Source organism: Chroicocephalus ridibundus, chromosome 1 (genome assembly GCF_963924245.1).
Source record: "Chroicocephalus ridibundus chromosome 1, bChrRid1.1, whole genome shotgun sequence".
NCBI lineage: Eukaryota > Metazoa > Chordata > Aves > Charadriiformes > Laridae > Chroicocephalus > Chroicocephalus ridibundus.
Window position 1 is genome coordinate 133,600,618 of NC_086284.1, and position 16,506 is coordinate 133,617,123.

Here is a 16,506-nt window from a genome sequence, read left to right on the forward strand (position 1 = left end):
TGCATCACCAGTGGCTGGAGGGAGGCGATTCTTCCCCTTCATTCAGCATTGGTCAGACTTCTGGAGCATTGTGTCCAGTTTTGGGCTGCCCAGTACAAAGACGGGCACAGACTTACAGACAAGTCCAAGGAAAGGTCGCTGTGATTTTGAAAGGATCAGGGCATCTGACATAGGAGGAAAGGCTGAGAGAGCTGGGACTGTTGAGCCTCAAGATGAGAAGGTTTATGTGGCTCTTATTATTGTGTATAAATACCTGATGGGAGGGAATGAAGAAGAGGGAGCCAGACTCTCCTCAGTGGTATCCAGCGAAAGGAGAAGCAGCAGTGGGAACACATCAAAATACAATACATTCCATTTGAAGGTAAGAAAAAACTTGCTGTGAGAGTTGTTAAGCACTGCAACAGGTTACCTAGGGAGGTTGTGGAGTTCTCATCCTTGGAGGTACTAAAAAACTGTCAGGGCACATATTCCTGAGCACCCTGCTGTGGTTGGCCCTGCTCTGAGCAGGGAGGTCCCTTCCACCTTCAGCTGTGAGGAGCTGCTGACTGAGCTGGCCTGATAGAGAAGAGGCTGCTCAGTTCCATGTCCCCAGGTACAGCCAGTAGCAAGCCTAAGCATGTACTCCCAATAAGCACTCAGGCACATAAAATATACATATATATATATATATATATAAAATATGTGCATGTATATATATGCACACACACTGTACCTGACTGGCCCGAGGCAGAAAACACAGCAGTCATGCAAGCACAGCACAAACAGCCCGATCCTATTTCTTTCTCCGGCTCATCGGGATGAGCCTGTTGTACTATGGATCCCTCTGGGGTCCGAGATCAGCTATCCAGTAGCTGGGTTGACCATCTGGAGCCTAAACTGGCGTCCTCAGTTGCTGGCGCCGGGATATGGGTCCTTGAGGCCTGCAGCCCCATTCCAGTGGTAGGCACTCCGACCCCTTGTGTGCATGCACTTACACAAACACACACACACGAGCCCTCCAGTAATTAGCTGTAGATGTTGGGCTGTAGATGTTGGCTCTACCCACCAGCCGGCCCCAGGATTGCCTGGTCTCCCAGTCACCTCACACACGGACATAAACTGTTCTCTGGTAGCTGCTCCAGGCTTACCAGTAGCCGACTTCCAGACCCAGGAGTAGCTGGTTTGGACCTCCTGGGAGCTGACTCTCAAGACTGGTCTCTCCATCATCCTGCCAGACGCCCAGCCATGCCAACTCATGGCTCTCAAGTCTCTTGCCCTACTCACTCACGAGCTACTCTGACTTGGATTTTGGATAGTGATTACAGATGGGCACACGCCCCCACACGATATGCCTGCTCTCAGCTGCTTCCAGTTGCTGGCACTTAGACCTCCACAGAGCTAAATAAATAAATAAATAAAGTTTAGTAAGAAGACAGGACTGCACTGCCGACACACCGGACACAGCCAGACAAGCGTACTGTGTATGTGCAGCCAGCCCCTACTGTTCCCTTTCCCCCCCAGTTTCCCCATGCTGCTTCCGCTCCTTGATCACTCCCTTTTCCTGCCTTTGATCCTGCCCCTACACATCCCATAGCAAGTGCTGTACAGTCCCCCACTGCTCTTCCCCTGCACCCCACGCCCCCCCAGAGGGACTAACCTCCCCTTCATCTGCAAGGTGATCCAGAAAGCCCTTCCCATTGACCCTGTTGGGCAGGTTTCATACCCAGACACCAGGGCTATGGTCCTCTGGTACCTCTGGGAGGAGCTGGGTCAGAGTGCTTCTCTCCCCCGTCATTGTTTGTCTTCTCTGTGCTCCTTGGTGTTTGTGGGCATGAGCTTTTAATCACATAACCTAGAAACAGCCACTCAAAACAATGCCTACCAACCAGCAAGAACCCAGATAAGAAAAGGAAAGCAAATGTACAATTTGTTTATCCTTTGCTCATCCCACAGGAAACCTCAAAGCATTTACTGGATCAATTTGCAAAGAGTCATTAGAGTCAAAGGAGTCAGCACTGGCAAGAGAACAAGAATAGGTTTCATGTCTTTGAAGTGTAGAAGCATCGATGCTTACCACAAATAGGAGTTTCACCTGCAGTGACCAAGACGATACCATGCTTAAAACCATAAACATCAAGTACAACCACGTTCTGAGTAGCAACAGTTAAGGCACAGCAAGTAAATTGGCCGCTTTATTCCAGCCTGACGCAAGCAGACTGTAATAACTTGCCCCCCAGTGACACCATCAAGCAGACTGCCACCTCGCCGTACTGAAACGCAGCCTTCCACTGCTTCAAATGAGGGCTACTCTTCAGGCACAGAAAAAGTAGGAAACCGAACAGTCTGAAAAGGAGAACAAGGGGTGGAAAGGCCGTTTTCAGACTCATCGTCTCTGGCGGCGAGGGGGAATAGCAACTACACATACATTCTCTGCTGCTGACGACAGCAAGTCTCGTGGGTAGTTGAACAAATGCAGCAGACACACGTTAATGGAAAAAAACCCCCACATTTTATTGAATGCAGACAGTGGTTGGACAGTGTAGTTATTCAAAAAGGTTTGTTCAGTTTGAGAGTTTCTAGTCCAGGAAGCGGGGCTCAGTGCAGTAACACTTAGAGCCAGACAGTACATCACAATTACACTGCAGCTTTCACTGACAGCAGCGAAAGAATCCCTATGGGAACACAGGGAGACATTCCTCAGTCTGCTGAATCTTCATCCACGCTCTGAGATGCCTCCTCGCCATGCGCTGCCCGTTCTTACGACGGTTTTTATTTGTAAACAATGCATTCTTTGGACTGCTTTGCTACTCTGCTGCCCAGCCTGGCTGTCCAGAAACCACACTGGGAAACAATTAATTTGGGGGAGGGAAAAAGATTTTTTAAAAAAAAAAAAAAAGTTTCCAAACTCGGGAACAGAGTAGGATTTCAAACATTGCCAGCTTAATCTGGCTAAGGGGGAAAAAAAAAAAAAAAAAGCAACAAGACAGCCATTAATATCCATTGGAGACAGAAAAGCTATAGTAGGTTCGCTTTTTCTAGCGACGATAACAGGGATTCCCAATATGTTCTGCCTCCACACTCTAACCCAGAAGTGAGGGAGGGGGCGGGAGAAGACATCCTGATAATGAGGTGGCACAAGAAAAAAAAAATAAAATTGAAGACAGAAGTGGTGCCAAGATGGAGGCTTCCACCTTCTAAGGTCAAATCATCATTCTTGGCTCCGTGGAACAGAAAAATGCTCAGCCCTTCCCAGCACCTGCCACAAGGTTGTTCTTGCTACTTCCACCAGGCAGCGGTGGAAGTCTGATCTTCCTCCTCCAGAGTCTTGGAGAGAACGGAGATTGCGCACTCACCTTCATCTGCGCACTCACCTTCATCATAGCCCCCAGCCTGGAACACACTGTGGCCAGGAAGCGGTGGACAGGAGAAGAGGTTCGTTCTTGGTGGGTGTGCAGAGTGAAGTCTAGGAGCGGTGAATCCTACATGAGCAAAGAACTGCTCTGGCATAGTCTCCATTGGTAGCAATGTGCCTTGTCAGGCAGAGGGATGGGACAATGGCGGGGAAGGGAAGAGTATTGAGTGCAGGGATCTCGAGGGTACGCCCACTCCAAGCTCCTCAGCGTGCCGTTTTGGCACGAACGGTGTGACATTTGATACACAGCACATGCCCATCCAGTGGAAAGCACCCATTCTCATCTGCTTCAATGGACAAGGGCTTCCCGCAGTCCTAAACCAGGAAAGAAAAAAGGGAGGGAGGTCAATGACAGCCAACAGCAGGGTAAAACGCATTCAAGGATCTAAGAAATGCCCCACTGGATCAGGATAATGGTTCACAGCCCACTGCTCTGTCTCTAACGGTGCTTAATGGAAAATGCTATTTTGGGGGAAGAGCAAACCCCTTCTGTCACGCCAGCACATTCCCCAGGTATACGCAGCTGCTGTACTAGGGACGTTAGGGACTACAACCCTGCATAGTCCTTGTTCATGGACCTGTGGTCTGTGAACGTCTAATCTTTTTCTGAACCAGCTTCAAAAGTGCTCCAGATCAATTCGAAACAACCTTAGTGTTTGGTCAGGATAGACAACAAAGGTGCCCCGTTGCCAGTGATGGGCATGGGAGAGATGGGAGCAGTGGGGCCACCAGGCTTACCTCACACTTGTAACACTTCATGTGGAAATTTTTCTCCAATGCCACCACGCGCACTGTCTCATCCTTTCCAGGCTCTGGCATGATCGGCTCGCTACAAACTGAGCAGCGTGGAGCATACTTCCTGCCACACACAAAAACATGGAGGAGACCATGACCACCGCCATGACATTCAATGCAAGTTTCTCCCTGCCGTACAATAGTATTAACAGCAGAGGAATAATAAATCACAAAGAAGTTTAGGTGGGAAGATGACCTCAATTGCTACAGGATACATTGCTGGCTCATTTTTAACTTCACGTCCAACAGATCACATGGGCAACCCAACCCCCAAAATTAAACAGGTGAGAGGAAACCTGCCTTCTTTTAGACACCACATGCACACGCTCTCCCCATACCTGTGGTAGTCATCCACACAGTGAGGCTGGTTGGCCTGGTCCACAATAAAAGAGGTCCCCTCAAGAGGAGTATGGCACACCACGCAGGTGAAACACTGGGGATGGTATGAGTTACCAGTGGCCTTCAGCATCCGGTCTGTGATGGTCTGTTTGCAGACACTGCACTTTTCCAAGGTCCCCTGAGCCCAAAGGAAACAAGTAAGACACATGAACACAAGCCCCCCACCCCTTGGAGGCTACACCACAGACAGGCAAGATGGAAGGAGGAAGGGAACGCAAGGGAGAGCAACCACAGCAAGCTCAGCTCTCTCTACCAGCTTTCACCCCAGTGACTCACAGCATAGCAGTCCTCACAGAAGGGCTTCTCATCCACATTGTAGAACTGCTGCCCCTGCAGCTGCTTCTCACATTTGAAGCAGGTGAAGCATTCCACATGGAAGAGGCAGTCCAGGGCCCTCACAGCTGGCTGGGTTCGTGACAGGGGCTTCCGGCAGAAGCCACACAGCTCTGTCAACGGAAGGAGAAAGAGATTAGGAGAGATGAAAACCCACCACAGTCTTAGTCCTACTGCTGTCCACTGAGGGAACACACCAGAAGTAGCAGCCTCTGCCGGGGGTGGATGCTCCATATCCTTCATGAGTTTCTGGGTCAACATCTCCAGCTCTTCCACCTCCTTCATGGTCAGACAGGAGTTTCCCCTAGGTGGATCTGCACTGGAACCTGTGGTTCTATGCTGCAGGAAGAGGAAACATTCAATCCCAAAGGACACACAGACGGACATACTCATTCCCACCCTGTCCCTAATAAACCTACTGCTCTCATCTTTACTTCTCGTCTCTGTCTCTCCCTAGGGAAACATCTGCCATCCACTGTGCTTGCTTCTCTCCACCTTTACATGAAGTCCTATTCCTGTCCACCACTGTCTCTAATTATCTCTCTCTTTCAGATGGATAACAGCTTCCCCTAGCCTGGGACAGACCCTCCCTCCTCATCCTCCAACTTTACTCCCAGTGATGCTGTGCCTGTCCAAAGACACTGGTCCTGCAGCTCTATCCCTTACCGTGTCTTTTGCAGCAGCAGGTTGTTCTGTGGGACGTGGCTTCTCCTGCACTTGGGGTCTTTCCCTCTGCTGGGCATAGGTGAAATTGGGAGGCTGTGGCCGAGAGGAGGGACCTGAAGGTGAAGGGGCTGTGAACTGAGTCTGAAGGGAGGTAGGATATCTTGTAGAGTTTGAGGGAGCCACGGGAACATTGGCACCTGATTTGGACCCAGACTTAGGAGAGCCTGCAACAGGGGGTGGGGTGAATTTAGGGGTAGGTTGAGCAGGAGGGAGAGAGGGGGGTGGAGGGACTGGTGCTGGAGGCTCCTTGCGTTGCTGTGGAGCTGCCCATGGGGTTGGAGAGGGGGTCAGATCCACTCCATGGGGCTTGAAAGGTAAGCTTCCGCTTGGCTTTGGAGTGAACTTGGAAGGAAAGGAATGAGGAGTATCTCTGGGTGCAGATGGTATTTCCACATGGGCTTTTGGGGCTGATGGTTTCTCCAGAGAACCTGTGGATGCTGGAGGTATCTGTAAAGGGAAGCAGCAAAGAGAAACAGGCAGTTATCAGCAAGGTGGAAGAGGAAATATGCTATCTATAGCAGTAAGTCAGCAGCTATCCCAAACCCACAATGCTAAGAGTTCCCACACTGTTATAAGCAGTCCTGATAAGTTTCAAGATCTATGCTTTCTGGTCCTTCACGTACACTTTCGTGCTATGGTTTATCCAGACTTTTTAATCTTCAGTAGCACCCTTCTCACTACCTCCGCTCAGCAAACCAGTCATCTCTCCTTCCACCTGCAACATTCTGGAGAGCTCACCCGTGATTTGAAGGGGTCATTCTTCTCCATGTCATCCAACATTACGGACAGTGAGTCAATCTCAAGATCAATGCTGCTCATCTTGCCACGTACCTATACCACCATCCATGAGGAAAGAGGGAGCAGAGCATGTTACAGGAACAGCCAGAGAACTGGGTGTATCCCCTTACAATAGCAGATTTTGATACTTTGGACTGTGGTACAGATCTGCTCCTTGCTTTGAGTAGACAGCAAGTTGGTGAGGATGAACAGGACACAGTCTCCAAGGTCTACAAACTGTGGGAAAATGCACAGCCCAAAGAAGCTCAGACAGATTTAGGCAGGAAAAGATATCTGGAGGTCTCTAGTCCAACACCCTGCTCACCGCAGGGCCAACTCCCAAGCTAGACCAGGTTGCTCAGCGTCTTGTCCAGGTGCTTTCTGAACATCCCCAAGGACGCAGATTTCCCAGACTCTCTAGGCACCTGTGCCAGTGTTGAGCCACCCTTGCAGGGGAACAGGTTTTTCTTCTGTCCAACAGGAATTTCCCTTGTTGCAACTCGTGACCATTGTCTCTTGTTCTCTTCTTGTGCCCCAGTAAGAAGAATCTGTTTTCTCTCCAGCCCTGCTTTAGGCATTGCAGACTGCAGTTAGGTCCCTGCCTTGGCCTCCTCTTCCGCAGGCTGAACAAACCCAGCTCTCGCATCACATGCTCCAACCCCCAATGATCGCTATGAGCCTTTGCTGGATCGCATCTAGTTCAGTATGCCTCTGGGGTTAATATACTGGGGAGTTCCAGTCCAACTGGAAAGAGTCCTCCAAGATGCAGCCTCACTAGCACCGAAGAGAGGGGAACAATCACTGTTCTTGTCCTGCTGACCACACTCTCATGAATGCAGCCCAGCATGTGGTTGGCCTTTATTGCCACAAGGGTGCATTGCTGGCTCACATTCAACTCACTGTCCACCAGGAACCCCAGGTCCTTCATCTGCAGAGATGCAGCCCAGCCAAGTTGACCCTAACCTACGCTGGTCCATCGGGTGGTAGCATTTTCTGCTTTCCCAGATCTCAGGGCTTCCTGCTGCTGAGTTCAGAGACTGGTGAGAAACCATCCCAGCTCACAAGAGCATCACAAGAAACTCTACTTCCCTTGACCTCACTCACCTGTGGGGCAGGTACCTTGTTCACGGGCCCTTCATCAAACATCGGTGGAGGAGGGGGAGGAGGAGGAGAAGGAAAAACTTCTTCTGGGGCTGGTGGAAAAGGCTCTTCAAAGGGTGGTGGGGGTGGTGGAAAAGCACAGTTTGAGGAGAAACTTGCCTCCTCTCCAGGTGGGGGAGGAGGTGGCGGTGGCAGCTCTATGGGGAAGAACGAGAATAAAAGCAAGTTTGGATCATTTCTTACTTTTAGCCAGTACAAACTCCTGAAGGAGTCTTGAAGGTATTACAGCAAGTAGTTCCTTAGTACCCAGGGAACTCAAGCACCCATCAAGGACAAATAAATTCCACAGGCCAGCTTTTACCTTGTCCAAAGCTATTTGCCATCATGTAAGCTTTCCTCAGTAGCTACTGCAATTAGTCACTGGGGACAGTTCTTGTATAATTGGGAAACGTGACTTACTATGCCCTTTCCCACTCTTCCTCTCATTCTTTGGTCCCCAGCATATGCTTCTCTTGCCAGTAACTGGCTCAGATTGCTGAACAGAGGGCAGCATTAGAAGGAGTGCCAGCGGACAACCCAGGACCCTGAAGAGGCTGCATTGTTACAGGAAAATAAGCTTGCACCTCGCAGCTGGCAAGTAAGCACTACAAGAAACAAGCATGGGAAAAAAAAGGCAAGCTGGACCAACTACCCCTTATGCGTATGGGGAATCTTTGAAGCTGCTTGATTTTTCTGGGAGAGGAAAACAACTTTCCTGTTAGAGGCTTAGATGTCCTCATGCTCGATACAGATTAGTACATGAGAAATCTCCCAGAACCCTTTTAAACAGGCTGAAAAGCACCAGAGTGCCCCAGTCTCCCAGAAGAAAACCCCATTGCTTCCACCTATTCACATTTGCCAAAGATATGGAACAGGCAAAAAGAGACATTTTCTGCTACAACACAGTCAAATAAACGTGAATCCTCTTCCCTTCACCACGTACGGGAGAAGTTGTCCTCTTATCATCCAAGCAGCAAAGAACACTGAAGACACGGAGGCATAACTTCCACTTCCCTTCTTCTGGACACCCACCTCTCTTCCTAGCTAGCCCCGACCAGCAGGAGGGTGAAAGATCATGTTTTTCACTCCTGCTACACCATGTGCAAGTTTTAACAGCAGTAATCGAATTGTCTCATCTTTATACCCAGCTGTCGTCAACAGACTTCATAAAGACTTCTCATCTGTAACATAAGGGAGATGATACTGCCCTTTCAGAAAATGAAAGCCAAAATCTTATTAGCCAGTGGAATGCATAAACTGCACTGGCATGCAGCACCTCTTCCAAGCCTTCTTCTGACACAGAAATTCTGCTTGGAGGGGCAGTAATACTAGGCTGGTATTTTTCCTTTGAAACTACAGCTTGGGAATCAAGTTTGTAGCCGCTTGCCTTTTGCTTTATTGAAATGATAAAGTATATTGCAGAAACAAAGCCCTGATCTGCTGTCACAACGTTTCACATGCACTAAAAGCCTGCTTTATGAATTATTCACACAAGCAAAAAAGTTCCCCACAAAGTTACTACACCACATGTATAGAATGATCAATACTAAACATAGTATTCCTACAGCAGTACTAACTTAGCCATCCTGTCATTTAAGACAAAGAAACCAATTGCTATGGCTTTTCGTTGTACTACTATTTGTTTGGGGAACGTCTAGGAAAGGGAGAGATTTTGAAGAGATGCATCAAAGAAGGATCAAATCAGACGCCCTTCTCTCATGTCTGAGTTCTGGTGGCTCATCTGTACTTCAGATGTTTTGCTGGCAGCCCTCACCCCATGGTGACACAGCAGCTTAAGCCAAATGGTTCTTTTGCTGATCCTTCTGTCAAGTCAATAAGCTTTATAAGGAAGGTGGAAGTGGAGAAAACAACACCCAGTCCTCCACTGGCGCTGCAGGTTGTAAAATAATTTTTAACATCCATCTATCTACTTTTGTACTTCAGGTAACGTATTTGAGTCAGTTTAAGACACATCCCGAATTCACACACCTACAGCAGAAAGTCATAAAGCCTAACATGGGGCCTTGGATTACAGACACAAGATTCCAGCCAACGACATGAGAAAAAGGTCACCAGAGTCAACTGGTACAATTTTAAGAGACAGAAGCATCAACATGCCGAGGCCCTTGTGACTTGAGAATTGGAAAAAATGACTTAATAATTTGTCCCCTCTGAGGACAGGACCAGCCTTCCTGCCATCGGCTGCCCACTAACTCAGCACGCTAACCGAGGAAACCAGTGTTGCACAGTCTATGCTAGACAACTTAAAACACCAGTTATCGTTATCTGAACACACATGTCCCGACTGAGGTGCACCCTGATAAGAGTCTTGGGGTAATATGAGCACCAAGCATCAGCAAGAAGTCCCTAGGGACATTTACAGCAGCCCCGTGCTGATCAATTCCAACTAGGGAGCCACACAACCAGGTACCTGCTGCTTCTTAGAGGACACAAAACCAACCGACCAACAAAAAATGAAAGAAAAAAAAAAACCATCCCACCACCACAGGAAACAGGAAAAAAAAATAAAAGAAAGAAAGACAGAAAAAGAAAATGACACTAAAACAAGAAGTCACTCTACACAGGAAAACACACCCAACCCAAACCACTAGCAGAAAGTATAAAACTCCACAAGCCATACAAACTTTAAGTCTCACTTCCTGTTTTTGATAGCTTCCACCATTTTTTCATGCAATTATTTCTCCCTCCCCCTCTTCAGCAGCAAAGATGGCAATTGCAGAGTCCACAAGGATCTCTACAGTCAGAGATGGCCAGCTTGAGCCATGATAAATCAAGGAGGAGGAGAATAGCATGATTCCTCACGATCAGGGTCAACTTCCCCGCAACATATTTGCTCTCAGACATGCTGGCCAGAAACTGACTGCAGTTACACAATTAGGCGCTCCGGGAATACTATGAAAAATCCATTACATTCCTCCAGCATCAGTGCAATGGAGGACTGCCTTCCCGGCTCCTTTCCTAACAGAGATACTATGGATTTTGAGATTCCTTTACAATCGCCTTATCTCATTCTGGAATCTGCCAGCTTCTACAGCAAGAGTATCCATCACTGCCAGCAGTTACACCCCTCTTCTCATGTTTAGCCCAGTTACAGACCTCACACCCTGAGAATTTAGAAATGCGTATTTGCATCTACCACGCCAGCCCTCACCTACCTTCTGCCAGCAGGGACATGGACGCTGGTGGAATCTCCCCCACCTTCCCTATCTGAGCACGCTGGGCGCCAGCTGCAGGAGGCGGGGGCAGTGACGACTCTGACGCAGCCCCAGCCTTGAAGGGGTTCACCTTGGGTTTAGGGGCGACCACAGGTGCAAACTTCTTCTGTGGGTTGTAGAAGGAAGGGGTGGAAATGTTGATACTGACGGTGGATGTCATGCGGGTCCCTGGGGCACCCGGGGAGGCCATCTTCTCAGCGCCTGTCGTGAGAGAAGAGAGAAGAAACCTATATGAATTCAGCCTTGGGCCAGAGTGGAAATCAATAGAGAGGAACACGTGAAACAGAGGGATACAGGAATTTAAGCCTGGCCAGAGGCTGAGGTGCCAGAGCAGAGCACTTCCAGGATCAGCCCAGGAAAAAGGAGGAACGGAAACAGCAGACAGCTCGAATGAGCCATCACACTTCAGCATCTCAACTCGGCACGACACTGACCGCGAAGGGGTTATTGCGACAGAGAACACCAAGCTCTTTGCCGCACAAGAACCCTGCGCGCAGGCACGCTGGACAGGAAGGGCAGCGGGCCACCCACACGAGAGCGCTCTCCGCCGAGGGCACCAAGCCCCACGCACCCTAAAGCCGGAGGGTGCCCCCAACACCCGCTCTCCCAGCACGGCATTGGCATTTCCTCTCCCCCTCCTACCCCACAGCGACACCCGGTCCCTCTCGACCTCGGCCTGTGACAGCCCCAGCCACGTCCCCCTTCACCCCACCCCTGGCACAACACCTCAGCCCGTGACAGCCCCAGCCACGTCCCCCTTCGCCCCCGGCCCCCTCCACCCTTTACCTCCAGACGCCGGCAGGCCGGGGGAGCGCAGGCAGCTGCGGCGCAACAACAGGGCGGGTGGGGAGCTCCCCGCTCTCACACCCCCGGGCAGAGCATCCCCGCCCCGCCCCGCTCTCGCCTCCGCTTTTCTCTCCTTCCTGCTTCCCCCCCCCCCCCCCCGCCCCCAACCTCCGCCTTCCCCGGCTCGATGGTGACCGGCGGCTCCCGCCTCACCGCCTGCGCCCGCTCCGCCCCCGCCGGGAAGCGATGGCTTCCCCGGCCGCCGCCGCCACCCGGGTGCCTTGGGGCTGCAGCCGGGGCTTCCTCCCCTCTCCGTCCCCCGGGCGGTGCAGCCGCCGTCCTGCCCTGCGCAGGGCTGGGTGGTGCGGGGTGGGACGAGGGTAAGCACCCCGCTTAACCGTACAAACCCTCTCTCCCCTCCCTCCTTTCTACCCACCGGGCTCGAACAGGCAGAGGACAGCCCCCAACAGCAAGCGGGCTGTTTCAGGAGCCCCAGGTCTCAGGGCGGGAGCCACGCTTCTAGCATCACCCCCCCAAACGCACGCCCTCCGTCCTGCAAACCAGGCCAGGAATCTCATCCGTGCTAGAATTGGCCACGAAGCCAGATGCTTTGTTTCTAAAGCCTGGCGTGCCTATAGCCCTCCTAACACCCCAGCACAATAGCCCTTCCGCCAGCACGGGGGGGGGGGGCCCTGTGCCAGCGCTGCAAGTTGGCACGTTCAAATCAGTGCCCCTCCACGCTGCCGGCCTCTCTCCCAGGGACAATAACAGCTGCTGGGGCAGACAGCCCTGGTGCCACAAACATCCACCCACCCTTAATCCACCCACGGCTGCCAGTAAGACCTGCGTGCCCCCTTCTAAGGGCTCCCACCATTCGGTGCAGTGCGGCAAGATACAGTAACCTGTAACAGCCTCTCCAGGTGACAAGCATGTGACAACACAGACTAATGTCAAGTCCATGCTGCTGCACTTTTTGATCCCTTTGTGCAGGGCTGGTCAGTCGCATGCCAGGCCACCCAGGGAAGTGGTGGAATCATCATCCCTGGAGGTATTTATTTAAAAGATGGATAGCCATAGTGCTTAGCAACATGGTTTAGTGATGGGTTTTGTCAGTGTTAGGTCCATGGCTGGACTCCATGATCTGAAAGGTCCCTTCCAACCTAGGCAATTCTACAATTCTGTGCACCTTGATAAACTCTTCTGGCCTTTTCAAAAGGAGGAAGAGGCTGCAAGCAGTAAGCAGCAGCCAAAAAGCTGTGCTGAGCATCTCCCACATGATCCAGAATGGGAAAGGGCCAAGGCAGAAGAGTAATTAGCAAGGTCTGTCCGCAGTCTCTCGGACCTGTAGAGGTCAACAAGCTTGGAAGTCGGAAGGGACCGATCAGCTCCCTCCAGTCTGCAGCCTCTCCGCGAGCTACAGAAGATATTAAAAAGACCTCTAGCCCTTCTTTAGAGACTTCTCCTTGTGCTCCACTGCTTCACGACGGTGTAACGAACCATGTGGTGGTAGTTCTACCAGAACCTGACAGCGCTATGAGCAGAACACCACCGTGACAACGTTACTTCTGAGCATGATCCACAGTGGGGTTAGTAAACACAGAGACAGTCTCGGGACATCGCACGCTTCACAAAAAAGCGCTGGCTTTGCTACCAGCAGCTGCCACCTCCCTTAACCCAGAGTGGCCCATTTCCCAGTACACTATGTCGCACTGAAGGCCCTTTCTGCTCAGAGCTGTCTCCATCCAGCAGCTGCCCCTGCTCATCCTCACTTCTGTTTATTGGTCCACCTCCACACAGACCAAACAGGCTGAGAAAGGCTGGCCTTGCGCAGAGTTGTCACCCCCCCAGCCCTGCAGCGTTGCCAGCAGCATCTAAGCCTCACCAGAAACACACAGCTTATGTGTGTCCTGTGGCGCTAACCGTTTGTTAAAGCTCTTGGAGAGGGAGTGTCACACCAGCAGACCTAATCTTAATTCCTTCACGTCCTCACATTTTCCCTGAGGGGAGATTTTTCTGCCTGCTGTAACAGCATTTCAGATGACTCAAACGGAGCTATGAGGAAAGATGTCCCCAAAGGATGCAGTCAGGATACTTAGTTGCCTCACTGTTTCTCTCTAACAGGGAGCAAGGAGAAGTAGGAGGACAGAACCAAGGGACACCTCCCTCAGCAGCAGGGTCACCTCCCAGAAGGTCCCATGGTGGGTCTGACACCTGTTACGCCCTCAGACAGCTTTCAGTTCTTTGACCACAAGGCAGCACTTTCAAAAGCTCAGCTCCTTTCCTGGGGTAACGAAAGGAGGAGGAACCTAAGGAGAAGGAGAGCTGAGTGTTATTTTTCACCTCTGTTGGGAGAAACCAGTTTGACTCCAGCCACATTGGGAGCCCCAGTAAAAGCCAGCCCTGCACTGCAGTCTGACACACCGCATCCGTACTTCCCCTATTTGCCAGCTTCCTCCCAACTGAGAGGGGGCAGAAGCAGAACTATACCTAAACATGTAAAGCGAAGAGATTAAACAGGTTTAGGAGTCACGCTTACTTTCATCCTCTCACACAAACCCAATTCCAGAAAGTTCTCCCAGCCCGGCCCAAAGTTATGAAGCTTCGAAGAGAGCAAAGTCCTATCAGCTATACGATCTGCAACGACCGGGGCTGGGGGAGGGGGGGGACATTCAGAGCTACAAACTTCTCCCACATATGCTGGGCTTCGCCTCTGCGGGGGAGGGGGAGAGAAAAACTGCAAAAAGCTATGCAAACATATTTAAAACGTTCCGAAGTTCTACGACTCTGCCAGACTCGCGCCTTCACTTTCTCAGGGCGCTCCCAGCCAGACAAGAAGCTCATAAATTAAACAAATTTCACGCACAAAGAGCCCCACATTCCTCTCGCTCGAGCACATCTGGAAAAAAAGGCTCCATAGGTGTCCGGCTCATCCGTCCGCGCACAAAAGAGAGCCTGTCCCGAGGAAAACCGGGCAACACCCCCTCCCCTCTTCCCCACCGCTGGAGCGACGCGGGAGCGTTGGGCTGCCTCCATTTCACCGGCAGGGAAGAAAAATCCCCGCATCCAGACACGCACACACCAGCCAACCTCTCTTCTGCGGAAGGGCCAAACCCCCCTCCCCCCCCCCCCAAAAAAAAAGAACCCACCACAAAACAAACCAAAAAACATAGGAGCCACGACCGTAAATCAATCCCAAAGAGCCCGAGAGAGTTTGCAGGAGGCGAGCAGCCCTCCCCGGCAGCAAGCCCGCACTCCCCGACCCGCTCAGCGCCGGCCCCGGGGCTTGCCGGACAAAAGCTGCTTTTTTTTTTTTTTTTTTTTTTTTTCCCCTAAACCAAGAGAAGAGACTCACCTTTGGAGAGGGGGGAAATGCCGCCCCCGAGGCTGGGGTTTTGGGGGTGGGGGGGATGGCGGGGCTGAGCTCCTCTACCCCCGGCACAGCCGCCTGCCTGCCTGCCTCGGCCCGCCGGGAAAGGCGGCAGCAGCAGATGAAAGGTGGTGGCGGCGGTGTGTGTGGGGGGGGGGGGGAGCTGCTGAGTCCCGAACGCTTCCTACCAACTCGCGGAGAAAAAAAAAGAAAAAAAAAAAAGAAAAAAAAAAAAAGGCAAGAGGAAAAAAAAAAAAAAAAAGCCTCGCCCAGGCAAAGTTGTTTGACCATAAAAGGAGAGAGGCTGCGCGAACAGCTGAGCTCACTCGCTGGGGAATGTGGCAATGAGGTAAGGGGAGGGAATGGAGGGGGGGTGTGGAAAAGGCAGGCACCGCTGGGGGACGGGGCTCGCGTCGTGTCTGAGCCCCCTCCGTCTTTACGGAGGTGGGAGGGTTAATTTCTCTGCCTGCCAGGGATCGCGAAGAAGAAATGTTGGTTTTGTTTTTTTTTTGGGGGGGGGTTCTCCCTCGCCCAGCGCCCACCCCGGGCCGGCCCGGCTGCCCCCGGTCCTCACCGAGCCCGGCTCCTGCCGCCTTTCCCAGCTCCAGAGCTGCCCCCCCCACCCCCCCCCCCCCAGCCCTGACTCCGCTTCCAGTGTGTGAGCTGGGATTGAGGAAGATGTTCCGCAGCTCTGGTGAGTCAGGGTCCCTTCTGGCCTCTCGCTTCCACGAACCAGCTGCGAGAGCATCTGACTCACGCTCCCCCCCCCCCCCCCCCCCCAAAACGTCTTCCAGAAATTAAAGCAAACGTCAGATGACTCCACCGCGCAGAAAAGCGACTTGTTCTCCTTGTGCTGGCTGCAAGGCAAACACTAAGCTGTTTCATATCAAACACTAGCCACTTGAATGGCTTTGCTGGGTTGCCTGTGCTGCACATCGGTTTTTATGTTTATCCCGGTGCTGGCTGGGGGTTCAGCCCCGCTCCAGAACAGGGACAGCCTGACCCAACACAACAGAACGTACAGTTTTCAACCACAGTCTTTTCTTCTTCACCTTGCTCCTAAGCCTCTTGGGGAGAAGGGATACCAATAAAGACAGAATTCCTGTGCTTTGTGCAGTCATTGTACTTTGCCTTTGGAATTTGGCCTTAATACTGGGGTTAATACCCCTACTGTTAGAAATTTCCTGGAGAATTACTGTATTGTGTAATGCTCAGGAGATCTGGGGCTTGTCTGCTCCTGAGACTTACCTATTGACAAAGGTACCTTTCAGTACTGGTAATTTACTCACAGGTGGGTGAGTAAGCCACAAGCCACACCAGTTAGACTCCCAGCGTGCACTAATGCAAAATGTTCCCATTAGAGAGCTATGCAAAGAGGTTCATCAAGGCTCAAGAAATCCAATGTAAACAAATCTTTAATCTTACAAGCAAAGTTTGTGCAAAGAGTTAACATCTTTTATTTAAGTAGCTGATCCAGTTGGCAAAATTGGGCCCTCATTTTTTACATACCATATGAAAATGTCACCCATAGCAATGGGTAGAACTGAGCATCTCGC

General features: G+C 51.3%; 1 protein-coding gene across 6 annotated transcripts in view; it reads right to left on the minus strand.

The window, feature by feature from the left end:
• Positions 1–2,465: 2,465 nt before the first annotated feature.
• Positions 2,466–16,506, minus strand: part of ZYX (zyxin) — a 30,652-nt gene continuing 16,611 nt past the window's right edge. For 2 of the 6 annotated variants that reach the window (XM_063354012.1, XM_063354051.1), the window contains exons 2-10: positions 10,738–10,998; positions 7,526–7,719; positions 6,383–6,475; positions 5,585–6,091; positions 5,116–5,257; positions 4,862–5,031; positions 4,525–4,703; positions 4,130–4,250; positions 2,466–3,706 (exon numbers count right to left, since the gene is read on the minus strand). In XM_063354012.1, the coding sequence (XP_063210082.1) occupies positions 3,596–3,706; positions 4,130–4,250; positions 4,525–4,703; positions 4,862–5,031; positions 5,116–5,257; positions 5,585–6,091; positions 6,383–6,475; positions 7,526–7,719; positions 10,738–10,998 (1,778 nt within the window). In that variant the 3' untranslated portion in view covers positions 2,466–3,595. Of the gene's footprint in view, positions 3,707–4,129; positions 4,251–4,524; positions 4,704–4,861; positions 5,032–5,115; positions 5,258–5,584; positions 6,092–6,382; positions 6,476–7,525; positions 7,720–10,737; positions 10,999–11,439; positions 11,452–11,583; positions 11,694–14,935; positions 15,145–16,506 lie in introns of those variants that run through there. The other 4 variants (XM_063354032.1, XM_063354042.1, XM_063354059.1 and 1 more) reach the window with 4 other exon arrangements.